The 18,399-nt window shown below is 67.4% G+C and overlaps 1 protein-coding gene across 5 annotated transcripts in view; it reads right to left on the bottom strand.

Annotated features, from left to right (window-relative positions):
* Positions 1–18,399, bottom strand: part of PACS2 (phosphofurin acidic cluster sorting protein 2) — a 53,073-nt gene that overhangs the window by 2,680 nt on the left and 31,994 nt on the right. For 2 of the 5 annotated variants that reach the window (XM_046009736.1, XM_046009732.1), the window contains exons 3-21: positions 17,420–17,509; positions 16,204–16,329; positions 14,630–14,792; positions 14,047–14,120; positions 13,740–13,820; positions 12,584–12,643; positions 10,259–10,416; positions 8,974–9,064; positions 8,743–8,817; positions 8,078–8,220; positions 7,099–7,231; positions 6,718–6,822; positions 6,464–6,570; positions 6,007–6,161; positions 5,644–5,754; positions 5,256–5,364; positions 4,491–4,523; positions 1,310–1,352; positions 78–120 (exon numbers count right to left, since the gene is read on the bottom strand). In XM_046009736.1, the coding sequence (XP_045865692.1) occupies positions 78–120; positions 1,310–1,352; positions 4,491–4,523; positions 5,256–5,364; positions 5,644–5,754; positions 6,007–6,161; positions 6,464–6,570; positions 6,718–6,822; positions 7,099–7,231; positions 8,078–8,220; positions 8,743–8,817; positions 8,974–9,064; positions 10,259–10,416; positions 12,584–12,643; positions 13,740–13,820; positions 14,047–14,120; positions 14,630–14,792; positions 16,204–16,329; positions 17,420–17,509 (1,900 nt within the window). The remainder of the gene's footprint in view (positions 1–77; positions 121–1,309; positions 1,353–4,490; positions 4,524–5,255; positions 5,365–5,643; positions 5,755–6,006; positions 6,162–6,463; positions 6,571–6,717; positions 6,823–7,098; positions 7,232–8,077; positions 8,221–8,742; positions 8,818–8,973; positions 9,065–10,258; positions 10,417–12,583; positions 12,644–13,739; positions 13,821–14,046; positions 14,121–14,629; positions 14,793–16,203; positions 16,330–17,419; positions 17,510–18,399) is intronic. The other 3 variants (XM_046009733.1, XM_046009735.1, XM_046009734.1) reach the window with 3 other exon arrangements.

Raw genomic sequence — 18,399 nt, 5'->3', positions numbered from 1 at the left:
AGAGCAGGAGCGGCCAGGTCTCCCATGGTGGGCGTCCCTCCCCCTTGCGGCCCTGAGGGCAGGGAGCACGGGCTTACCTGACGTGGCTGAGGACGGTTCCACTATTCCAACTTTCACCACCTGCAAGGCAATGGGAGGCGCTGGCGGCCGCGAGCGGAGCTGCTGCCCTCCCGCCTGCGCACCAGGGTCCAAACACGCCCAGGGCTGTCTCCCCGCGGGTGCCTGTCTCCCATGTCCCGCTCTCCGGGGGGCTCCTGGGCTGGAGCAGGGCCCTAGTTCTTCCCGTCCTCGGAGCGAGCTGAGCCCAGGGTGGCCTGGGATCTTCCCACTGCCGTGGCTGCCCCCTCCGAGGTCAGCCTGCACCCTGGGGAGGGGGCACGGGGCCCACACTCCAGCCTTCCACAAACCCTGAGCCTGCGGCTGGCCTGGTGTGGGGTGAGGGACCCCTGCCCTGCTCGGGGCCTGCACCAGGCGCCAACTGGGCTGATCGGTGTGTGAGCCACGCAAAATTAAACCGTAAAGCGACTACGTCCGTCGCAGTCACGTGGGTGCTTCCAGCATCCACGGGGTTTGGCGCTGCCCCCATCCAGTGGGCCAGAAGGTCCCCTGAGACAGGTGCCCCTGCACTAACTCCATCCCGGGAGGGCTGCTAGCTGCCCTGACGGCTGGCCAGGGTCAGTGATGGCACGGACGCCCTGCTCTGCCCGGGGGCCCCACCTGCCTGGCCGGTGGCTCCTGCAGCGAGCTCCAGGCCCTGGAGACTTGCGGCCGCGGCCGGTGGGCAGGGCGCCGCCGTGGGAGAAAGACAAACCTCCCAATCTACAAGCCACACCCCTGCTGAGCAGGCTGGCACGGGAGGCACCCCTTCCTGTCCTGTAACTCCCAAGGGACAGCAGCCCTTCGCCCCATCCCCGTGGGACCGGTCCCGAGACCCTGCTGACCCGGGCGCCCACCCACAGCCCAGTCTGACCCAGCCCGTGTGGCCGGGACGTGCTGAGCACCGAGCCCTCGCCTCCGGGGTGGGGGGTGTCTGCTTGCACCAAGCGGAGCTGGGAGCAGTGACCACCTCTGGGCCCGGCCCAGCCCTGCTCAACGTGGGAAAGAAACAATGAGCAACGAGCTTTAAGATGGGGGTGACTTAAGGAGTCCTTCCCTCAAACTGGCAAAGAAGGTTCTGGAACACATCAAGTTAATGCAAGCAGGAGCTATAAAAACTTGGCAAGTGGGTCGTCCCCACGTGGGTGAAGCCGGCCACACAGAAGGGACACCTCCGGGAAGGCCAAAGCCCCCCCCCCCCAGCACTACTCACCCCTACGAAGGGAATGAACTTTTGAGAGGACTCTTCGTCGGGGCTGGGAACGAGAAACAGGAGACGGTCAGGCACCTCTCACTCCCCAGGCAGGCAGCGGTGCCCACGCCCCGCCCCCTCCCATCCCCGCAGCGCCCGGCCCTGCCCTCCGGCCCTGGACTCAGCTCTCTGCAGCGGGGACCAGAGGCCTGTGGGGAGTTGTGCGGGAGCCCAGCTTCTCCGCCGCGAACCCTGTAGGCCTCCGTTTCCACTCGGCCCCAAGACGACCGCTTGCGGCATGTGCCCCAGGACCCCTGGGACCCCCAGCAAGCAGGGCTGACCGAAAGCCAGGCTGCAGAGTTTCCCTAGTCTTCGGCAGGCTGGGTGAAGCCAGGGGGATGGGGCAGGGGCGGTCCCCAGGCCTCCGGCCTCAGGCGTGGGGTGCACCCCAAGGGCAGCCTCAAGGTGACGCGGAGTCTCCGGGGCTGTGCTGCTGGCGGAGGCCGGCCAGCACGGCGGCCGTGAGGGTCTGTCTGGACTGGGCCCCATGGGTCTTCCAGCGGACCCTCGGCTTTCCTGAAATCGCCCGCAAAGGCCTGCGTGTCAGAGGCCCTTGGGGGTGGGGGACGTGGGCAGCAGCCAAGGGGCGCAAACCATGCCTGAGCTGCATGGGCCAGGCCCGGCCTGCCGCTCATCTCTGCAGATGGCCACACGGTGACCGGTCTCTGCCACAGGGCCCAGGCCTGAGTGGCTCTCCCACTGGGGGCCAGGGTGCTCGGGCACCGGCTCCCCTCCTCTTGACCCTTGGGAGAACCCACTGGGCAGGGCCAATGCTGGGCCTCCTGGGACCTCAGAGAAGTGAGGTGCCTGCTTGCCCCGCCTCCCGGGCCCCCAGGCCTTCCTCCCGGCTCCGCCCGCTTCTGCCTCCTGCCCCGAACATCAGAGCTGGCGTCGCAGAGCAGACCTTCTGCAGGCAGCTTTGCATGGGCTCTGGGGTGCCCACCTGCTGGCTGGCATGGTGCCCCCAGGCACAGGGCTGTTTGGGGAGAAGCCTGGGCAGCACCCCCACCCAAGCGCCGGCAGCAGCCCCGGCCCTGCTCTTGTGGGGATGGAGACGGGCAGCCGGCCAGCGCACCCCACCAAGTGTGCACGGGCTGGCACAGACGGCACCCTGGCACCCAAGGCCAGTGCCAGCAGCAGACGCTGTCCTCGCCCTGCGGCTCAGCGCCCGCCTGAGGGGAGGGCGGCTGGCGGGCTCCTGGGTGCCCGCTGGACACCGGGCCCCCTGGCTTCTGAGCCAGCACCGCCCACCACACTTCCAAGGAAGACCGAGGTGATGTCTTTGGACGAAAGCACCTACAGATGAGGGCCATCCCGCTGAAGACGGCCAAGTGCCCGGCCGCTCTGACCCGAGGGGACAGAGCTTATCCCCAGGTAACACAGCAGTTCGAACCCTGTGCCAGGCCCGCTGGCGCATGCAAGCTCCTCGGGGGCCCCCAGCCCAGGGCAGGGGAATCCCACCCACGGGGCTCCCGGACCCTCCCCGCAAGCAGCACGCAGGGAGGCAGACGAGGGCCTGGAGGGGCCGCCGGGAGATGCCAGCACACGGGGACGCTGCCGGGTCTGAGCCGCCAAGCCGAGCCTCTGGCCATGCAGACAACATTCAGCACGTGACACGCGCCAGCGGGACAGGGGTGACACCGGCCTGCCACCTACACTCCAGGCCTGTTCTGGGTGGGGCAGAGGTCAGGACTCCTCAGGCTCCCACGTGTGGCTCCGTCGGGGGGGCCCGCACCCCTGGCTCATGAGACCACGCGGGGGAAGCACAGATGTGCCTCAGCTCAACGCTGGGGACGCAGAGGATGCCGTCCCTGGACGTGCCCCCGGGGAGCTGCTGGGGCTGCACGCAGCAGGCACGGGTCTAAGGGCGGGCTGGGAGCTGTGTGCGGTGTAGACCCTGTCTGCAGGTGCTCTCTAGGGGCAGGGGAGACGGGGCCCTGACGGCCATGTCCACTGCCCGCCGTCTCCTGGCTCTCCTGAGCCCTCTGTCCTCCAGCCCAGCCGACAGAGGCTACCTGCTGACCTGCTGCTCTGGGCTCTAAGGGTGGCCGATACGCTGGGCCTCCCTGGGCCACCCCGGGTGCTGGTGTCACCACTGTGACGCAGCGGTGGGTCGGGGACACAGGACGAGGGCCAGTGTCCGCCGAGCCCTGGCTGGGGAGACGAGAGGCTGGCGCCAGGCAGCAAGCGGGCTGCGGGTGTCCACGGCACAGCCCCCGGGACGGCTGGAGCAGTCACGGGCACGTCACGGCTGGTCTTTCTTTAGCTCACAAAGGCTCGTTTAGCAGGACCATGGAGGAACGCAGACCCTTCCTCCTAATGTGTCCATCAAGAAGGCTGCTGGGGGCCCAGAGACCATGGGCTGGTGGGCTTTCCCAGGAGAGAAAAAACCCAAGACACAGAGTGGAACAGTGTCCTGGTAGGGGCCCGACACGTAGGCCACCAGGACAGGCAAGGGGAGTCCCCCAAAAAGGGCAGCTCTGGGGGCACCCTGAAGTGTGGCTCCAGAATGCAAGTTTTGAAGGGGGGAGCCACGCGGGGTGAAAAGCCCTTCACGGAACGTGGCGGTCACAGTGGCTTAGCCACCGCCCAGCTGGGAACCGCCCTGTGCCGCTCTCCGCAACCCGGGGCTCAGGACCCACAGCCAGGCTCGGAGCGCGCGCCGTCCGGGCAGGCCCCCCGCCTGCAGCCTGCAGACCCCCACATGCAGAAGCAGCCGCAGTGCGGCCCTCCCAGGGTGCTGCGCCCGCGAGTCGGGTCGGCAGACACACTGTGCCGGGACAAAAGTCCACGCGCGACCCGCATGGCATCAGCGGCCAGCGGCCCGTGGTGAGAACCAGCCGCCTGCTTCCACTGCAGGACGTGGTGCCCAGGGCCTCACCACAGACCCCCGTGGACGGGCTCCATTCGGCTGCTGCAAGTGGCACTCTGGGCTGCAGCCTGCCCGCCGCGACATCAGCCCACGGTGCTCTGCGCGCCTTCGAGCTGGGCGGGGACGGAGAGCCGAGTCCTGGCTCCGGGTGCCCACCCGCCTGCCGCTCGGCCGGGGTCGGGATACGGGACGCCCCCTGCCAGCTCTTACTGCTAAACAGCCCTAAAGACCAGCATGGGCACACGGGCGCAGACCCAGGGACAGCGGTACCTGAGGGTAAAGTCAAAGTGAAAGTTCTTTTTCCTTTTCGGAAAGCCACCAAAAGAGAAAACACAGACACATTATCACGTGCTCAGCAGCACGTCCGGCTCGCGCGGGAAGAGCCCAGTGCTGTGAGCCAGGCGGCCACTGCGGTTTCCCATCCTGTGCGGGGACAGCCACGTGTGTCCCGCAGACGGGACCCCAGACGCTTCTCTCTTCCGGCCAGCCGCAGGATTGGCCGCAGAGCAGCTCCCTGGAGGGGCCCACTGCCCTTGCGGGCCCGGCAGCCAGACCTCTGCCCGCCACGGCTCTGACCCCCCGCTCCTGCCTGCCATCCTGCCCGCTGTCGTGCCCAGGGTCGGGCCGAGAACATGTCTCCAGCCTGGGAGGCCTCGGAGGCTGCAGGAGCCTGGGCCTGCGTTCCCAGAGCAGGTCACGCCAGGACAGGGCCGTGTGAGGGGTGTCCCCTTAACCCTTGTTAGGGAAATTCCAGTATCCTAGAGGGAGGCATCCTGACCGGCTCCTTCTGACTAACTCAGAGGAGACCCGGGGCTGCCAGACCCGCTCCTGCCGTTCCCTCCCAAGCCCCGTTCAGGTTCTGTCCCTTGGCCATCCAGGGTTGTCCCCGCTGACTGTGCTGCCTGAAGGCTCTGAGACCAGAGCGGGTAGGGAGGCCTATGGGGGGACGGTGGCTGCGGGCGGCCCGTGTCTGCAGCACGGAGTGGGGCCCTCCTGTGTCCCTGCACCTGCCCTGCCCGCGGCCCAGCGAGGTACCTCTTCTGCTTGTAGGTCAGCATGGCCTCCGCGATGGGCAGCTGGTGGGCACAGTTGGCGCCCGCGATGTACTGTGTGATCCTCGACACGATGTCTGGCGTGTCCTGCACTGCACGGGAAGGCCAGGCAGGGTCCGCGGGGGGCCACGCACCCCTTCTGCCCTGCATGCTGCCCCCGGGGCTGCCCAGTTCCCACCCCAGGAGCAGTGGCCGCGCTGGGGCTGGCTGAGGGACCTTCTGCCCTCACGGCGTCTCCAAATCCCTGGGAGCCCTCGCCGTGGACCCCCACGGCCATCGACTCTGAGGCGCACGACAGCCAGCGGGGAGCACCGGGCAGAGGCCCCGCGTCTCCCCAGAGAGGCCCCACCAGCCGGGGCCCCAGGCCTCACCGGCACTCTGGGCCTCCAGCTTGTTGAACAGGTCTCTCCAGGCCAGGTCCTGGAAGAAGTTGTTGTAGCGGTGGTCCACGGAGCCCAGGTACCGGGCCACGGGGTGGGAACCTGCAAGCCGAGGGGAGGCCGTCAGGCCGCACGGGCCACTCGGTGCCCCTCAGAGCCCTGCCCCACTCCCAGGGGGGCACAGGGGCCACCACAGATGGTGCTTGGGGCCGGCGAGCCTCCCCCTAGGACCCGGCACCCCCCAGGGACCGACAGGGCAAGCCTGTGGACACGGAGCCGCGTGCCACGGGTTTGGATGGCGTCGGGACTTGCACGCGGCCCCGCCTTGCTCTCCGGGCAGGCACCGGCCCTCACCCAGCGGGATGACGAGGAAGCGCATGTAGCCCAGCCAGTCGGGGGTCTTGTGGGACAGCTGCTCCACGAAGAGCCGCAGCACGGCGCTGAGGTAGTGCTGCGCCCCGGCCACAGCGACCTTCACGGGCGTCGGCGGCTGCGCGTTGCAGTTGCAGCTGTGGCCCCGTGGGCGGGACAGACGGACGGACGCCTCAGGGAACCGGCCCCCCCAGACCAGGACCGCCCCGCGCGCCCGAGTGGCCCCAGGGCAGGGGAGGGCTGAGCGCCGGGCCACGACGGCTCACCCGTGACCCCGAGAAGACCGCCAACACCCAGGTCGTCCCCCCACCCGACCGCCCAGACCTGGACAGGAGACGGGGCCGCCGCCAGCCGTGTGCGGGCTCGTCTGGGGTCCGCCCCCGCCTCCCCAGGACAGAGCCATGGGCGCAGCTGTGGCAGGGGCCCCGGGCAGACTCACTATCTCTGGATCCTCGAGACGATGGTGCTGAAGGCCGCCTGGACGTCGGCCGCGGAGCAGGTGCACACCACGGGCAGCGCGTGCCTCTGCAGGACCTCAGACAGGAACTGCGGGCGAGGAGGCGTGGCCTAGGCCCCAACACCGCCCCGGCCACCCGCCAGCGCCACACCCCCACCCCTGCTGCGGGGGCGGCACCCCCCACCCCCCCCCCCCACCCATTCCCGCCACAGGGAGGACGCCCGGCCCGTCCCCACCTGCCCCTGCCAGTCGGAGGTGTTGACGAGAATGATGTTCTCGGGAAGCTGGTCGTCAGAGATGAGGATGTGGTTCAACTGGTCATACACGGTCTTCCTGGGGATCTGGAGACACGAGGCCCCCGCACTGGTGGGGGGTGTGCTGCAGCCCCTCAGCCGCCCCGCTGACCCCCCCACCCCGCTCCCCAGCAGTGGGCAGGAGAGGCCGGCCCCATCCTCGCTCAGGAACTCAGCTTCGCACTGGACAGCGGTCACTGGGCCGAAGGCCCTGAGGGACCGTCACAGCCCACGAGGTGGCCGGGCTGCTGCCCCCCAGAGCCAGCTGCACTGGGTCGGTGCTGGGCGGCCGTGGGCTCTGGCCGTGCCCCCCGGAGCACACACCTGCAGCCGGCTCCTCGTGTCCGGGCAGCGCTCATTGTCCAGACTGTTGGCACGCTCGTTTTGCGGCCTCGCGGGCTGCCGCTCCTTCAGGGACGTGCTCCGACCCCGGCGGCCGGCCTGCTTCCCCTCGGACCTGCAAGGAAGCGGCACAGGCTGGGACCGGCCCACGCGCTCACCAGCCCAGGGGAGGGGACTGCTCGGCGGCGGGGGCCGTGGCGGACTCGCACGGGCTGGCAGGGCAGGGGGCGGGCAGTGCGGGCTCCCCTGCAGGGCGAGGGGCCCACGGGGCGGCCACACCCCCGCTCGGCACAGGCGCTTTCTCTGTGGGCGGAAGGCCCGACACGAAAGGCGTGTGCCGGCTCTGCTGCCGGAAGGTCCCAGCCCCGTGGGTCTTGGGGCAGGAACGCAGGGCCTGGCGGCGTTGGCAGCACGTGGCCATGTGTGTGGCCCAGAGGGTGTGGGGAGTTGGGCCCGGTGCCCAAGGAAGGTGACGACGAGACAGGCCGGAGAGCACGTGCCAGGGAGGGGATCCGAGGTGACCCCCGGATGGACCACGATGGCAGTGGGGGCAGGTGAGAGACACTGCGGGAGTGTCCTCCACTGGGAAGCTGCCTGGGTCCCTGCCACTCAGACCCCCGCCTCCACGACGCCCACCACGCGGGGCAGCGTCCCGGCCCCACAGAGCTGCCACGGCGGACCCAGCACCACCGCGGCCGGGCCGCTGCGGCGCCAACCACACTGGGCTCTGGGCCCAGCCGGGCACGCCCCCTCTACGCCGGTCCACAGGGGCCACGCCTCAGCCCCAGAAGGCCTGCTGGTAGCTAGCGGCAAACGGGGTGGGGGTCCCATGTGGCTCTCCGGCGTGGCCCCCAAATCTCCATGCTTCTAAGTGATTCTCACGCAGTCAGACGGGACACCCCCCCACGCCGGCCCATGTGTACGATGCCTGCCCGACCGCCTCCCCAGGGCGTCCCGTCACCTGGTGGAGGGGATGACGAGGGACTCGGTCTTGGTGATGCGCCCGCTGGGCGGCAGCCTCTCGGTGAACACATCCAGAGCAGAGGTCTCTGCCTCCGGGCTGTCCTCAGGCTGTGCCGGCTGCTCCCCAGGGGCGGGCGTGCTCTGAGATGCAGAGAAGGGGGCCCGATGGCAGGGCCATCCTCTCCTCTCCTCCTCTCGAGGGCCACAGACTCAGGCCCGAGGAGCCCCCGGTTTGGGTCGGGGTGTGTGGGCTGGTTTCGGGCCGACAGCTCTCCACGTGCGGCACAGACACCCCTCCCCCCGGGGAGCCGAGCCGACCTCCATTCCCACCCACGGGGCCCCGGCCCTGGCTGCCAGGGGAGCCCAGCACTAAGCCTCCCGCGAACCTGCCCGCAGCCCAGGACCCCGTCCCTGGGAACCCCCATGAAGGCAGAGACAACCGGAGCCTTCACAGAGCCTGTGCTGACAGCAAGGCAGGGGACACCCACGTCCTCCTGGAACTAGGGTGACTCCGGGGGACCCTGACCGTCCCTCGGGTGGGGGCGAGCCCAGGGGCTCCCTCACTGTGGTTCTGTGCCCTGGTCCCGGGAGATGTGGGCTAAGGACCCCAGGGGCAGCGGGCTCCGTGCTTGACCACCAGGGCACAAGCCCACGCCTACTCACGTGGGTCACCGTGTCGGAGACGCTGTCACTGGGCTGCTTGCCTCCCAGGGCCCGAGTCTTCTCAGGCACGTCGGCCTGTGAGGACAAGACGAGAATCGAGAGTTGAGCACGAGGCTGGGGCCACACAGACCAGGAGCACAAGGTCAGGCCGTGCAGGAGCTCCCCGACCCAGAGAGACAGCCGCCCCTTCCCGAGGCCCCACGGGGAGAGAGGGCTGCCGCGTCTGCTCACCGGACTCGGAGGCTCCTTGTGGCTCCGGACGCTGTGGAGGCTCCCGATCTCTGTCTGCGAGCTGGAGTGCGACAGCCCTTCGAAGTAGGGCCTGGGTGTGGGGTGGACAGAGGTCACCCTCCAGGGCCCTCCCCACCCTGAAGGTCCAGCCCCTGTGCTCCTGGGATCCGGCAGCCACGCAGAGCTGGGAGTGCTGGGCGGTGGCCGGGGAACAGTGGCCCCGGGAGGACCCTGAGCACCAGCACCCGCAGCCCTTCCTGGCGCCTCGACCCGCTCGGACACCCGCTGGAGACGACCTGCACCCCTGAAACCCACCCACGCCCGGCCTTCTCCCCAGGAAGGGTGGCCAGCGGCACGGGGTGCAGGGGAGCCTCAGGCCCCACGGCCAGCTCGCAGCGGCGCAGCAGCACGCCAGAGACCGCCACCAGGTCGCCGTCAGCAGGCTCCAGCGACCGCAGGCCAGCAAGTCCACACCCCCGCCCCCTGCAAGACAGCAGGGCAGCTGGGATCGAGCCCCACATCGGGCTCCCTGCTCAGTGGGGAGCCTGCTTCCCCCACCCGTCCCCCACTCCCACGTGTGAGCGTGTGTGCGTGCACTCTCTCTCTCACACTGAAAACAACAACAGTAAAAGCCAAACTAGAAACCACCGACCTTCTGGACTCCAATACGGCCCCACTCAGCAGCCACACACTGTTGGGTCCCATGGCCAAGCCTCCCCCGACCCCAAGCCTGGGGCCTCCCGTGGTCTCCTGCCCCAGCCAGGCTGACTCCCGGCTCCTCGGGGACCAGCGCTGGCACTGCTCGCTGTCCCCACCTGTGCAACAGGGACACCCTGCAGTCCCCCTCTCCCCAGTGCACAGAAGAGCTCCACGGCCTCACGCCTGCCGGCCCCCTCCTCTGACAGGGACCTCGCTCAGCCCCGCCGGGGCCCTGGGGAAGCCCCTGACTTCCATCTCTGACCCCCTCTCGCCCCTTCATCTCTGACACCATGACCTCTTGCAGGGACGACCCTAATGCCTTCTAACGAGTCTCCTGTCTTCCCGCTCCCGGTGGGTTCCAGAGAGATCTTTCCAGAATGCAGGCATGGCCCTGTCACTTTGCTACATCTCTCCCTCCGAAACGCTGCAGACCAGGCTGTCTGCTAGGATGCACGTCTCTCCTCCTCCCTGACCCAGAGCCCATGTCCCAGGTGCACAGTGCCTGAGGCCCCGGAGACACGTAGGACAGCAGGGATGTGCCTGCCAGGGCCAGGCCAGGGGCAGCAGACGCAGCGTGTGTGCTCACCTGAGCTTTGGCTTGGGGGTGCTGAGGACGCTATCATCATCCTCCAGGTCCGGGCCACTGTCGCTGGGGTTCTCCATGTCCAACGTGTCATACAGAAGGTCCAGGTCCTCCTCTGCCTCGGGGACATGCTCTGCAGGGTCCTGCTCCGAATCCAGGACCTACAGTGAGGTCAAACATGGGAGGGCAGGCTGGGGGCGGGATCCCCTTGGCAGGACAGACAGGAAGAGGGCACAGAGCCACCAAGTACCCTCTCTCCAGCACATGCCCCCAGCCCAGCTCTGCCAGACACCGGGGTGACCCCGAGGACCTCTGGTCACCAGGTGCTGGGCACAGCACAGCCATTCTGCCCTTGTGGCTTGCGCTTCAACAGAGAAATGCAGAGCAGGAACGCCGGGCAGGGAGCGCCTCCTGGGACAGGTCAGGGCTTGGAAGGCCTTCCTCCCCAGGGGCTCCCCACCCTCTCACTGCTCCCTCCTCTCAACCCTGAACTGGCTTCTGTCCCCACGTGTGGGCTTCCCCCAGCACGTCAGGGAAGTGGTCAGTGTGCAGTCGGCGGCATGGGGCTCTGCCCACTCGGGCGGCTGTATCCAGAGGTGTCTGTGCTGTTTGCCTCCAGCGACGTCCTCGTCACTGCCCGCCCATCCCTGAACGCCGCCGAGGCCTAGCTGGCCGCCAGCGCGTGACACACTCCAGGCTTTGCTGCTGCAGACATGGCTCCTGGGACTGTCTGCCCCTCAGTCTTTGTGTGGACGTCCTGATACCAGATGTGGGATGGCCGGCGGGATGGCCGGCGGGATGCCAGCGGGATGGCCGGTGGGATCAATCGGCCGGCGGGATGGCCAGTGAAGGGTCAAGCTGACACTCGGAGGAGCGCCTCGGCTGTGTTCTGCAGCGGCCGCCCTGTACCCTTCCCGCCAGCACTGCGGTCCGGCTGCTCCCAACCCGTCAGCACCTCTGCACACCATCCTGCAAGGTCACGGCGACCCTCTGCAGCCTCAGGAGGTCGCCTCGCAGCTTCTCAGAGCTTCTTGGCTACTCAGGTTCCGGCTCAGAGAAAACCTCTAGTCCGAGCCTTTGACGGACTCTTGCACCAGACAGTTAACGTCCGTCAGGACTGTCTGTCTGGGGCTGAGGTGCCTCCGGTCTTGCGGGCACAGGCCCCTTATGGATCTATAACTTGTGAACACCTTCGAGGTGATGGCCGCCGGCTCATCTTCCTGCTGGGAGTTTGGAGCACAGAAGCGTCCACGTTTGGATGAGGACGGACTCGCCCGGCCTCCCTGGAGGCCTGGGCGTCTGGTGTCCTGTCTAAGCCCCACGGCCCAGGCCCCGCAGCCAAGATCACTCTCCTGAGTTTCCCAGCGCAGGCCCTTACGTGGAGGTCTCTGACCCACAGGGGCTAATCCGCACACGGTGTGAGGTCCTCTCACGTGTGGACGTCTGGCTGTGCCGTCCCTAGCTGCCAACAGGCCTACCCGCCCCCACTGAGTGGTCGGGCATCCTTGTTGGAAACGGACTGCCGGTTCTCGTGTGGTCTCGATTAGAAAGTCGTGCGGTTAGAAAGCCTGAGTCCGTCCTCCCACCGTACATCCCCAAGACTTGTTTATTGCGGGTCCCCCGCGTTTCCACCAAGTCTGGGGGCGAGCTGGTCCGCAGACAGGCAGCTGGGGGTCTCACAGGGATCCTACAGAAGCTGTGGACGATCTGGAGAAACTGAGGCTGAGACAGGCGGAGAAGAGCCGCCGCCGCGCCCACGAGAGCTTCAGGCGTGCGGATGAGCGGCCGTCGCTTCCCGTGCAGCCACGGCCACACGTGGCGGTGATGCACGCACACTCACCCGCCACCGCTCCCGGGCAAATCTAGGACCTTGGACGAACTCTCCTCTGCCCGCGTTACAAAGAAAACGGAAGTGTCTCTCCTGTAGCCGTGAGAGGTGTGCAAGCCCCCCCTCCCCGGCACACCTGGGGAACGGGAAGCGGCTGGGGAAGGAAGCCGCGGACGGGGCGCGTCGGTGGGGGGGCACGTTGGAACTAACCGAGAACGGCCCTAAAACACCCTCAGAACACAAATGCACGGTCGCCCCGCCAAACGACACCAGCCCCCCGCAGGGCTGCTCGCGGGGCTGCAATTCCAGACACGGGTTGGTGGCCTCAGCCCGGGCCTCCAGGTGACCCGGGGTGGGACAGCCGCTCTCGCCGACGAGGACTCAGTCAGTGCCTGGGGGCCACGGGACAGGCCGCGGCGGAGCCAGGATGAGGCCCAGGTGCCCCAGGACCTGGTCACACGGGACGCCGAGGGCCTCGCCGTCCAGGCGGGGTCACTCACCTCGTCCGACACTTTGAACCTCCGCAGCAATGCCACGACCTTCTGCTTGAAGTTCTGTTGCTGCGAGACAAGCGGGACAGACTCAGAACCCAAGGGGGCGGCCCCTCAGGAGGACATGCAGGCGCGGTGGCAGGGAGGCCCGGCCCTCCGCAGCCCATGGCGCCGGCCCCTTCCCCAGCGTCTGACGCACAGCTGGGGTTGGGCCCTGACGCAGGGGGAGCAGAGGGCGGGCGAGCATCACTTTCCCCCAGGGCCTCCCAGTCGGCGGGTCTGCCTACCCCTCCCAAGGCCCCACCTGGCCCCAGCAGCACTCAGCAACCCGCCCAGGGCGGGCAGGGAAGGCAGGGCTCAGCAGGGAGCCAGAGCCCCACTTGCCCAGCACCGCCCTGGGCCTCCGATGCCGGAGCCAGAGGGTGAGGCAGCCGACCCCGGCACCCTTAGGGGGTGTCCCCAGAAAGGAGCCCCACACAGCCCTGCACGGGCATCAGGGCTCTAGACCCGGAACCGAGGCTCCCAGAGGGGCTGGCATGCAGCAGCATGGGGGGGGGCTTCTGGGGCTGAGCTTGCGTCCCACGGGGTCCGTGGCTGGCAGAGCGCTGCCCAGGCCGCGCCTGTGCACACAGGGCAGCTCGGCTCTGGGAACTCCCCCAGGGGTCTGTGCCCAGTGGTGGGCATTTTACGACGGCCTAAGGCCTCTGCCTGGAGCTTTCCCCTGGAGGAGAAATGGGACGGCCCCGCCAAAGCCCGTGGCCACCGTGCCTGCCGCGTGGCTCAGATGCCGAGCGCAGAAACAAAGGACTGGCCTCAAACGGAGCGTCTGGGCACACACAGGACAGGGACAGCCTCCCCAGCTCTGCTCGTGGAGCAGCCTGAGCAGGTCAGCCACCACCCCCCCCATTCCCAGCCCCGTGGACCAGGGGCGGCTGCCCGGGATAAGCACGAGGACCGCACCAGGGACACTCCCGTGGACGATGGCCAGCGCCTCATGGCCCTCCTGCCGGCACAAGGCCGTGGGATCTCCCTGCCTTCACGCCTCACCGAAGAGGCCAGGCCATGGGGGGTCCCGGAAGGCTGACTCACATCCCATCCCCCACACTGGGCCCCCAGCCCCCCAGCCCCCCTTTCCCCAGTGTTAGTAAAACCAGTTTCCACCGACCCTGGTCATGGACGCCGTTCTTACTATCGATCGCCGCTGCTTTTTGGGTTTCCCCACATCAAAGTCCTCCTCGTCCAAGTCCTGGGGACACAAGCATAGGGCTGGCGAGGGCACCCCAGAGCGTTGGTGGCCGTGCGGCAGGACCCGCCCCAGGACGGGAAGCGTGTGCCAGCAGCACACGGGGGGCCGGCTCGCGGCCTCCACCTCCCCTCCCTCACGCCGGCAGCTCGGGGGCCCTGGCCGTCCACACCTCATCCACACCCCGAGAGTCTGAGGGCCACAGTCCCGCGCACCAGGCCCGGCTTACCTGCCCTTGTACGGCATCGTCACTGGCCTCCTGCTCAGAGGAGAAGCTCTCATACTCTTCCTCGGAGTAGTTATCTGCGGAACGAGCCAACGGAAGGGGGAGCACCTGGAGATTCCGACCGGTGTCCCGGCGATGAGGCGGCGCCGGAGCTCGGGGCCTCTGGACCCGCGGGGAGCCGTGCGCAGTCCCCGCCCCCCAGGCGGACTTCAGGGGGCAGCAGGCCTGCGCTTCCCCACTCCCACGGTGGCCACTGTGGACCTCAGATGCTGCGGCCTAGATTTCCTGCCCACCTGGGTCCCCTGCGTGTGCTGCCATGCCTTGGGGACGGCGGCCGCCATCGTCCCGGGGCCGACAGCCAGGCCAGGACCTGTGCCCGACCTCGGAAGGCGCCACGGTCAAGCCCAGACTTGCCAGCGGCTAAGCTCACACGCCTGCGGCCCGGGCTCCCAGGGCGGCCACGGCGCTGCCTATGGGGCTGGAGGCCAGAGACACCCTGGGCCCTCCGCGGCTTCTCCAACCCAGCAGGCGGGCGCCGGAAGGCAGCGAGAGGCACCAAAGCGGGGCCACCAGCAGCTGCACTCACCTGCAGACTTGGCCTTGGGCCCCGCCTGCATGGCGCTGTCCTCGTGGTCGATGGGCTGGCTGGACAGCGAGAAGATCCAGATCTCGGCCACCTTGACTGAGGCCTCCTTGAGGCTGCTGCAGAGGCTGAGCACCTGGCCGCCCTCGGAGGGGTGCTGCATCACCTGCGGGCGGGGCTCCGTGCTAGAAAGGGCCGTGGGGCAGGGCCAGCGGAGGGGCGGGAGGGCGGCGGGAGACGCGCCCGTGGGGCAGGACACTGGCCGAGACTCTGGGGGTCAGTGCCAGGCTCAGCCACCAGGGACTGACGGCTGTCGGGGGGGAGGGTCTGTCCAGAGGCTGCGGCAGGAGCAGACTGTGCGTGAGGCCGTGACTCTGGGCCACCGGGCCCCGGGATCTGTGTCCAGGGACCCGTGTCCGTGGGACACCAGGAGGACCGGCCACCAGCACAAGCTGGGGGTCTTGTGTGGCAAAGCCAACACCTCCCCAGGCTGGAGAGTCCTCGCAGCCGTTCCGGTTGTGAGAGATTTCCAGCCGACCAGGGACAGGCCCACACGCCCCTGCGCAGCGCTCCCTGCGCCCTGCCTGGTGACATCATCGAGGACGCCCCTGCCAGTTGGACCTTCTGCCTTGGGGCTCATTGGACCAAATCCAGGTGTCGGGATTTCAGGACCCGATTATGTTTAATTTGGGGAGCCTGACTTGGGTGCCAACTCTTGAGTGTGGATGTGAAATTTTGGGGAACGGTAATGTCCGTGACCACTACCATCTCAGAAACCAAGCCAGGAAGGTTCTCCACCACCCGGACGCGCCCCCGGGCCCCCGCGTGAGCAGCCGGACAGACAGGTGCTCAGGCTCCCTCCTCACAACCCCACACCTGTGTTGCCTGAGGGACGCTGGTCGGGAGTGCTAGGCAGGTAGGGTCTGAGGGGAAACAGGAGGCCTGTGGGCTTGACCAGGTGCCATGGGCACGGGGCTCCTGGGCCAGAGGAGCAGGGCAGGGGCGGGGGGTTGGCCCTGCCCTCCCCCAGCTGGGCAGTGACACAGCTCTGAGTCACAGTTGCCTGGACAGCCCTGAACACGACCCCATGCGGTAAAGGTCCCGAAGCACAAAGGCCACGAGGGGCCTCGGCCGCCCCTTCTTCAGGGCCCATCCCCAGGCTCCCAAAGGCCCCGTGGCAGGCAGTGGCAGTCAGTGGCAGAGCCGGAACCCTTCCTCCCGAGCCCCATGCAACCGCGCCTTGGGACACCAGGTCCTCCGGGACACCAGGTCCTCCGAGACAAGGCCACGGCAGCCGGTTGGTTCTGTTTGCATGATCGTCCCCTCCTTTCCTCACCGGGGCTTGCTTACGCTCGCATCCCATCCCCCACCAGCAAGCACATGCTGCCCGCCTAGGCAGCCCACGGGCCAGGGCCGTGCCCACAGAAGGGGACGCAGATGTCCCAGAGAACACTCTCCCTGGGAGGGCACAGGACGGACCCACACTGGGCCAGAACCCACCCACGGCCAAAGGGCAGCCGCTTGGGCCATGGGGTCAGGCCGGACGGAGGCCTCTGGCTGAGTGGGGACGCGCTCACCTCGGCCATGTTGATGGAGCCTGCTGCCAGCGTCTTGTAGCCCAGGATCGTTCGGTTTTTGTACCGTTTCCTCCGCTGCAGCATGATCTGGAGCTTGTTGCCTTCTCTCTTCAAGAAGTGAGGGTACTGCAGAGAAGGGGGTCACGGCTGCCATCCATCCCCACGGCCATGCCCACCCAGCACCAGCAGGCTTTGGGGGCTGTCATGGGCCTCCGCCAGGGACACAGGAAAAACCACTGCTGGCAGACGTGAGCAGCTGGCCAGGGCCTCTGGGTCATGAGCACGGTCAGCCAGTGCACCTGCCCACGGTGTGGACGGCAGCGGACGTGGCCCCAGAAGGGGCGCTGGTCGGGGGCCCCCAGAGCCTTCTGCAAGAGCAGGGTCACGGGCACGAAGCAGGGTCGCGAACATATCCCTTAACCTGCGCGGAAGCTGCAGGCTGCGCGCCGTGGCCCAGAGCTTCGAGACCGGGAACTGCGTGTAAACGACGTGCCCGGAAAGCGAGTCCCGCAGAAGGAAACTTCCACATGGACCCCAGAAGCTCCAGCCGGGGCAGAGCAAGGGTCACGTGCCCCCGCCCAGGCACAGCCACGCTGGGCACAGAGAGGCACCCGGGTGGGAGGAGGGAGCCGGCGGGACCCCCACGGCTGTGTTACGTTCTCGCGAGGAGACAAGACTCGAAGGGGTTTGCGGGGGTCGACACTAAGCACGTCTGCGGATCCACACAGTCCCCGCCTTCAACCATGGTGCGGAGAGCACAGAGGCAGGGTGCGCGCCTGCAGGGGCCTGGGGTCGGCCTGCTCCTGCCACAGACCCAGGCTCTGGAGGGTCCGGGGGGAGGAGGGTCTGTGTCACGCTGGGAGCGGCGTGTCCCAGCCGCACGGAGCCCCTGTGCACCTGCAAACTTCCCAACCCGAGGTCCGTGTTCCTCCCCATCTCCGAACACCAGGACCAAATGGCCTTTTTTTTTAAAGTTTGTTTATTCATTCATTTATGTAATCTCTACAGCCCACATGGGGCTTGAACTCGCCACCCTGAGGTCAAGGGTCACACTCTTCCAAGGAGCCAGCCCGCCACCCCCACCGCCGCCCGAGAGTGCGTCTGGGCCTTCTGGGACCCGAGAGTGGGGGGGCAGACGCGACCTCTAAGGTCCGGCACGACTGAGCGAGGACACCGCGCAGGGGGGCCGCTGCCCCAGCCCCCAAGCCAGGCCCACCTGCAGGGAGAAGGTCAGCGCCAGGTCGGTCTCCACTTGTCCACTGGGGGGCAGCACGATCTCGTGGGAGCGCAGGATCCGCTTGGAGCCCTGGGACAGAACGGGACGCTCACTCGGGGCCTGGCACCGGAAGCCGCTCCCTCCGACCCCACACTGAAGACCCACAGACCAGGCAGCGGCAGGCACGAGTTCCGGATTCCCAAACACACCCTTGCAGAGATTCGTCAAGAGCCTTAAAAATGTCCCCATCCGGGCGTCTGGGTGGCTCAGTGGGTTAAGCGTCTGCCTTACGCTCAGGTCATGATCCTGGGTCCAGGGATCGAGTCCCGCATCGGGCCACCGGCTCCGTGGGGAGCCTGCTTCCCCCTCTGACCCTCCCCCACTCATGCTCTTTCTCACTCTCATTCTCTCAAATAAAATCTTAAAAAAAAAAATGTCCCCATCCTGTGACCCTCCAAGTCCTCCCTTAGGTGGTCCAGGCTGCTCCCTGTCACATTTAATGTAATTCCCGGAAATCCAGCAGTGGGGTGCGGGGGGTCAGAGGACATTGCTGAGGCCTGGGGGGTCACGGGACGATGCTGGGGTCTGGGTTCACAGGACAATGCTGGGGTGCAGCGGTCACAGGGCAATGCCTGCAAGGACCCTTTTGCGTTTCTGCGACAGTGGGCCGGGGAGCGTGACACCACGAGAGCACGGTGCGGTACGAGAGGGCCCTAACACCGCACGGCGGCCCCGGGAACAGGGACAGAGACGAGGAGTCTAGAAACACATCCAAGAACACACAGACATGGAGAAAAGACAAACGTGCTATTTAATAACGACCCTCCACGTCACCAGGAAAAATTACTAAATAGTAACAAATCCTTAGTACAAAACGTCCAGAGCCTCGCCTGAAACCATACACCAAAATACAGCCCAAATGGGTCACAGATCTTCTCACGGTACAGTTCTCAGGACGGCCGTCCGCACACCCGCGGAGC

The sequence above is a fragment of the Meles meles genome, chromosome 6 (assembly GCF_922984935.1).
Source record: "Meles meles chromosome 6, mMelMel3.1 paternal haplotype, whole genome shotgun sequence".
In the NCBI taxonomy this organism is placed as follows: Eukaryota; Metazoa; Chordata; class Mammalia; order Carnivora; family Mustelidae; genus Meles; species Meles meles.
This window is presented reverse-complemented; position numbering and strand designations above follow the sequence as displayed.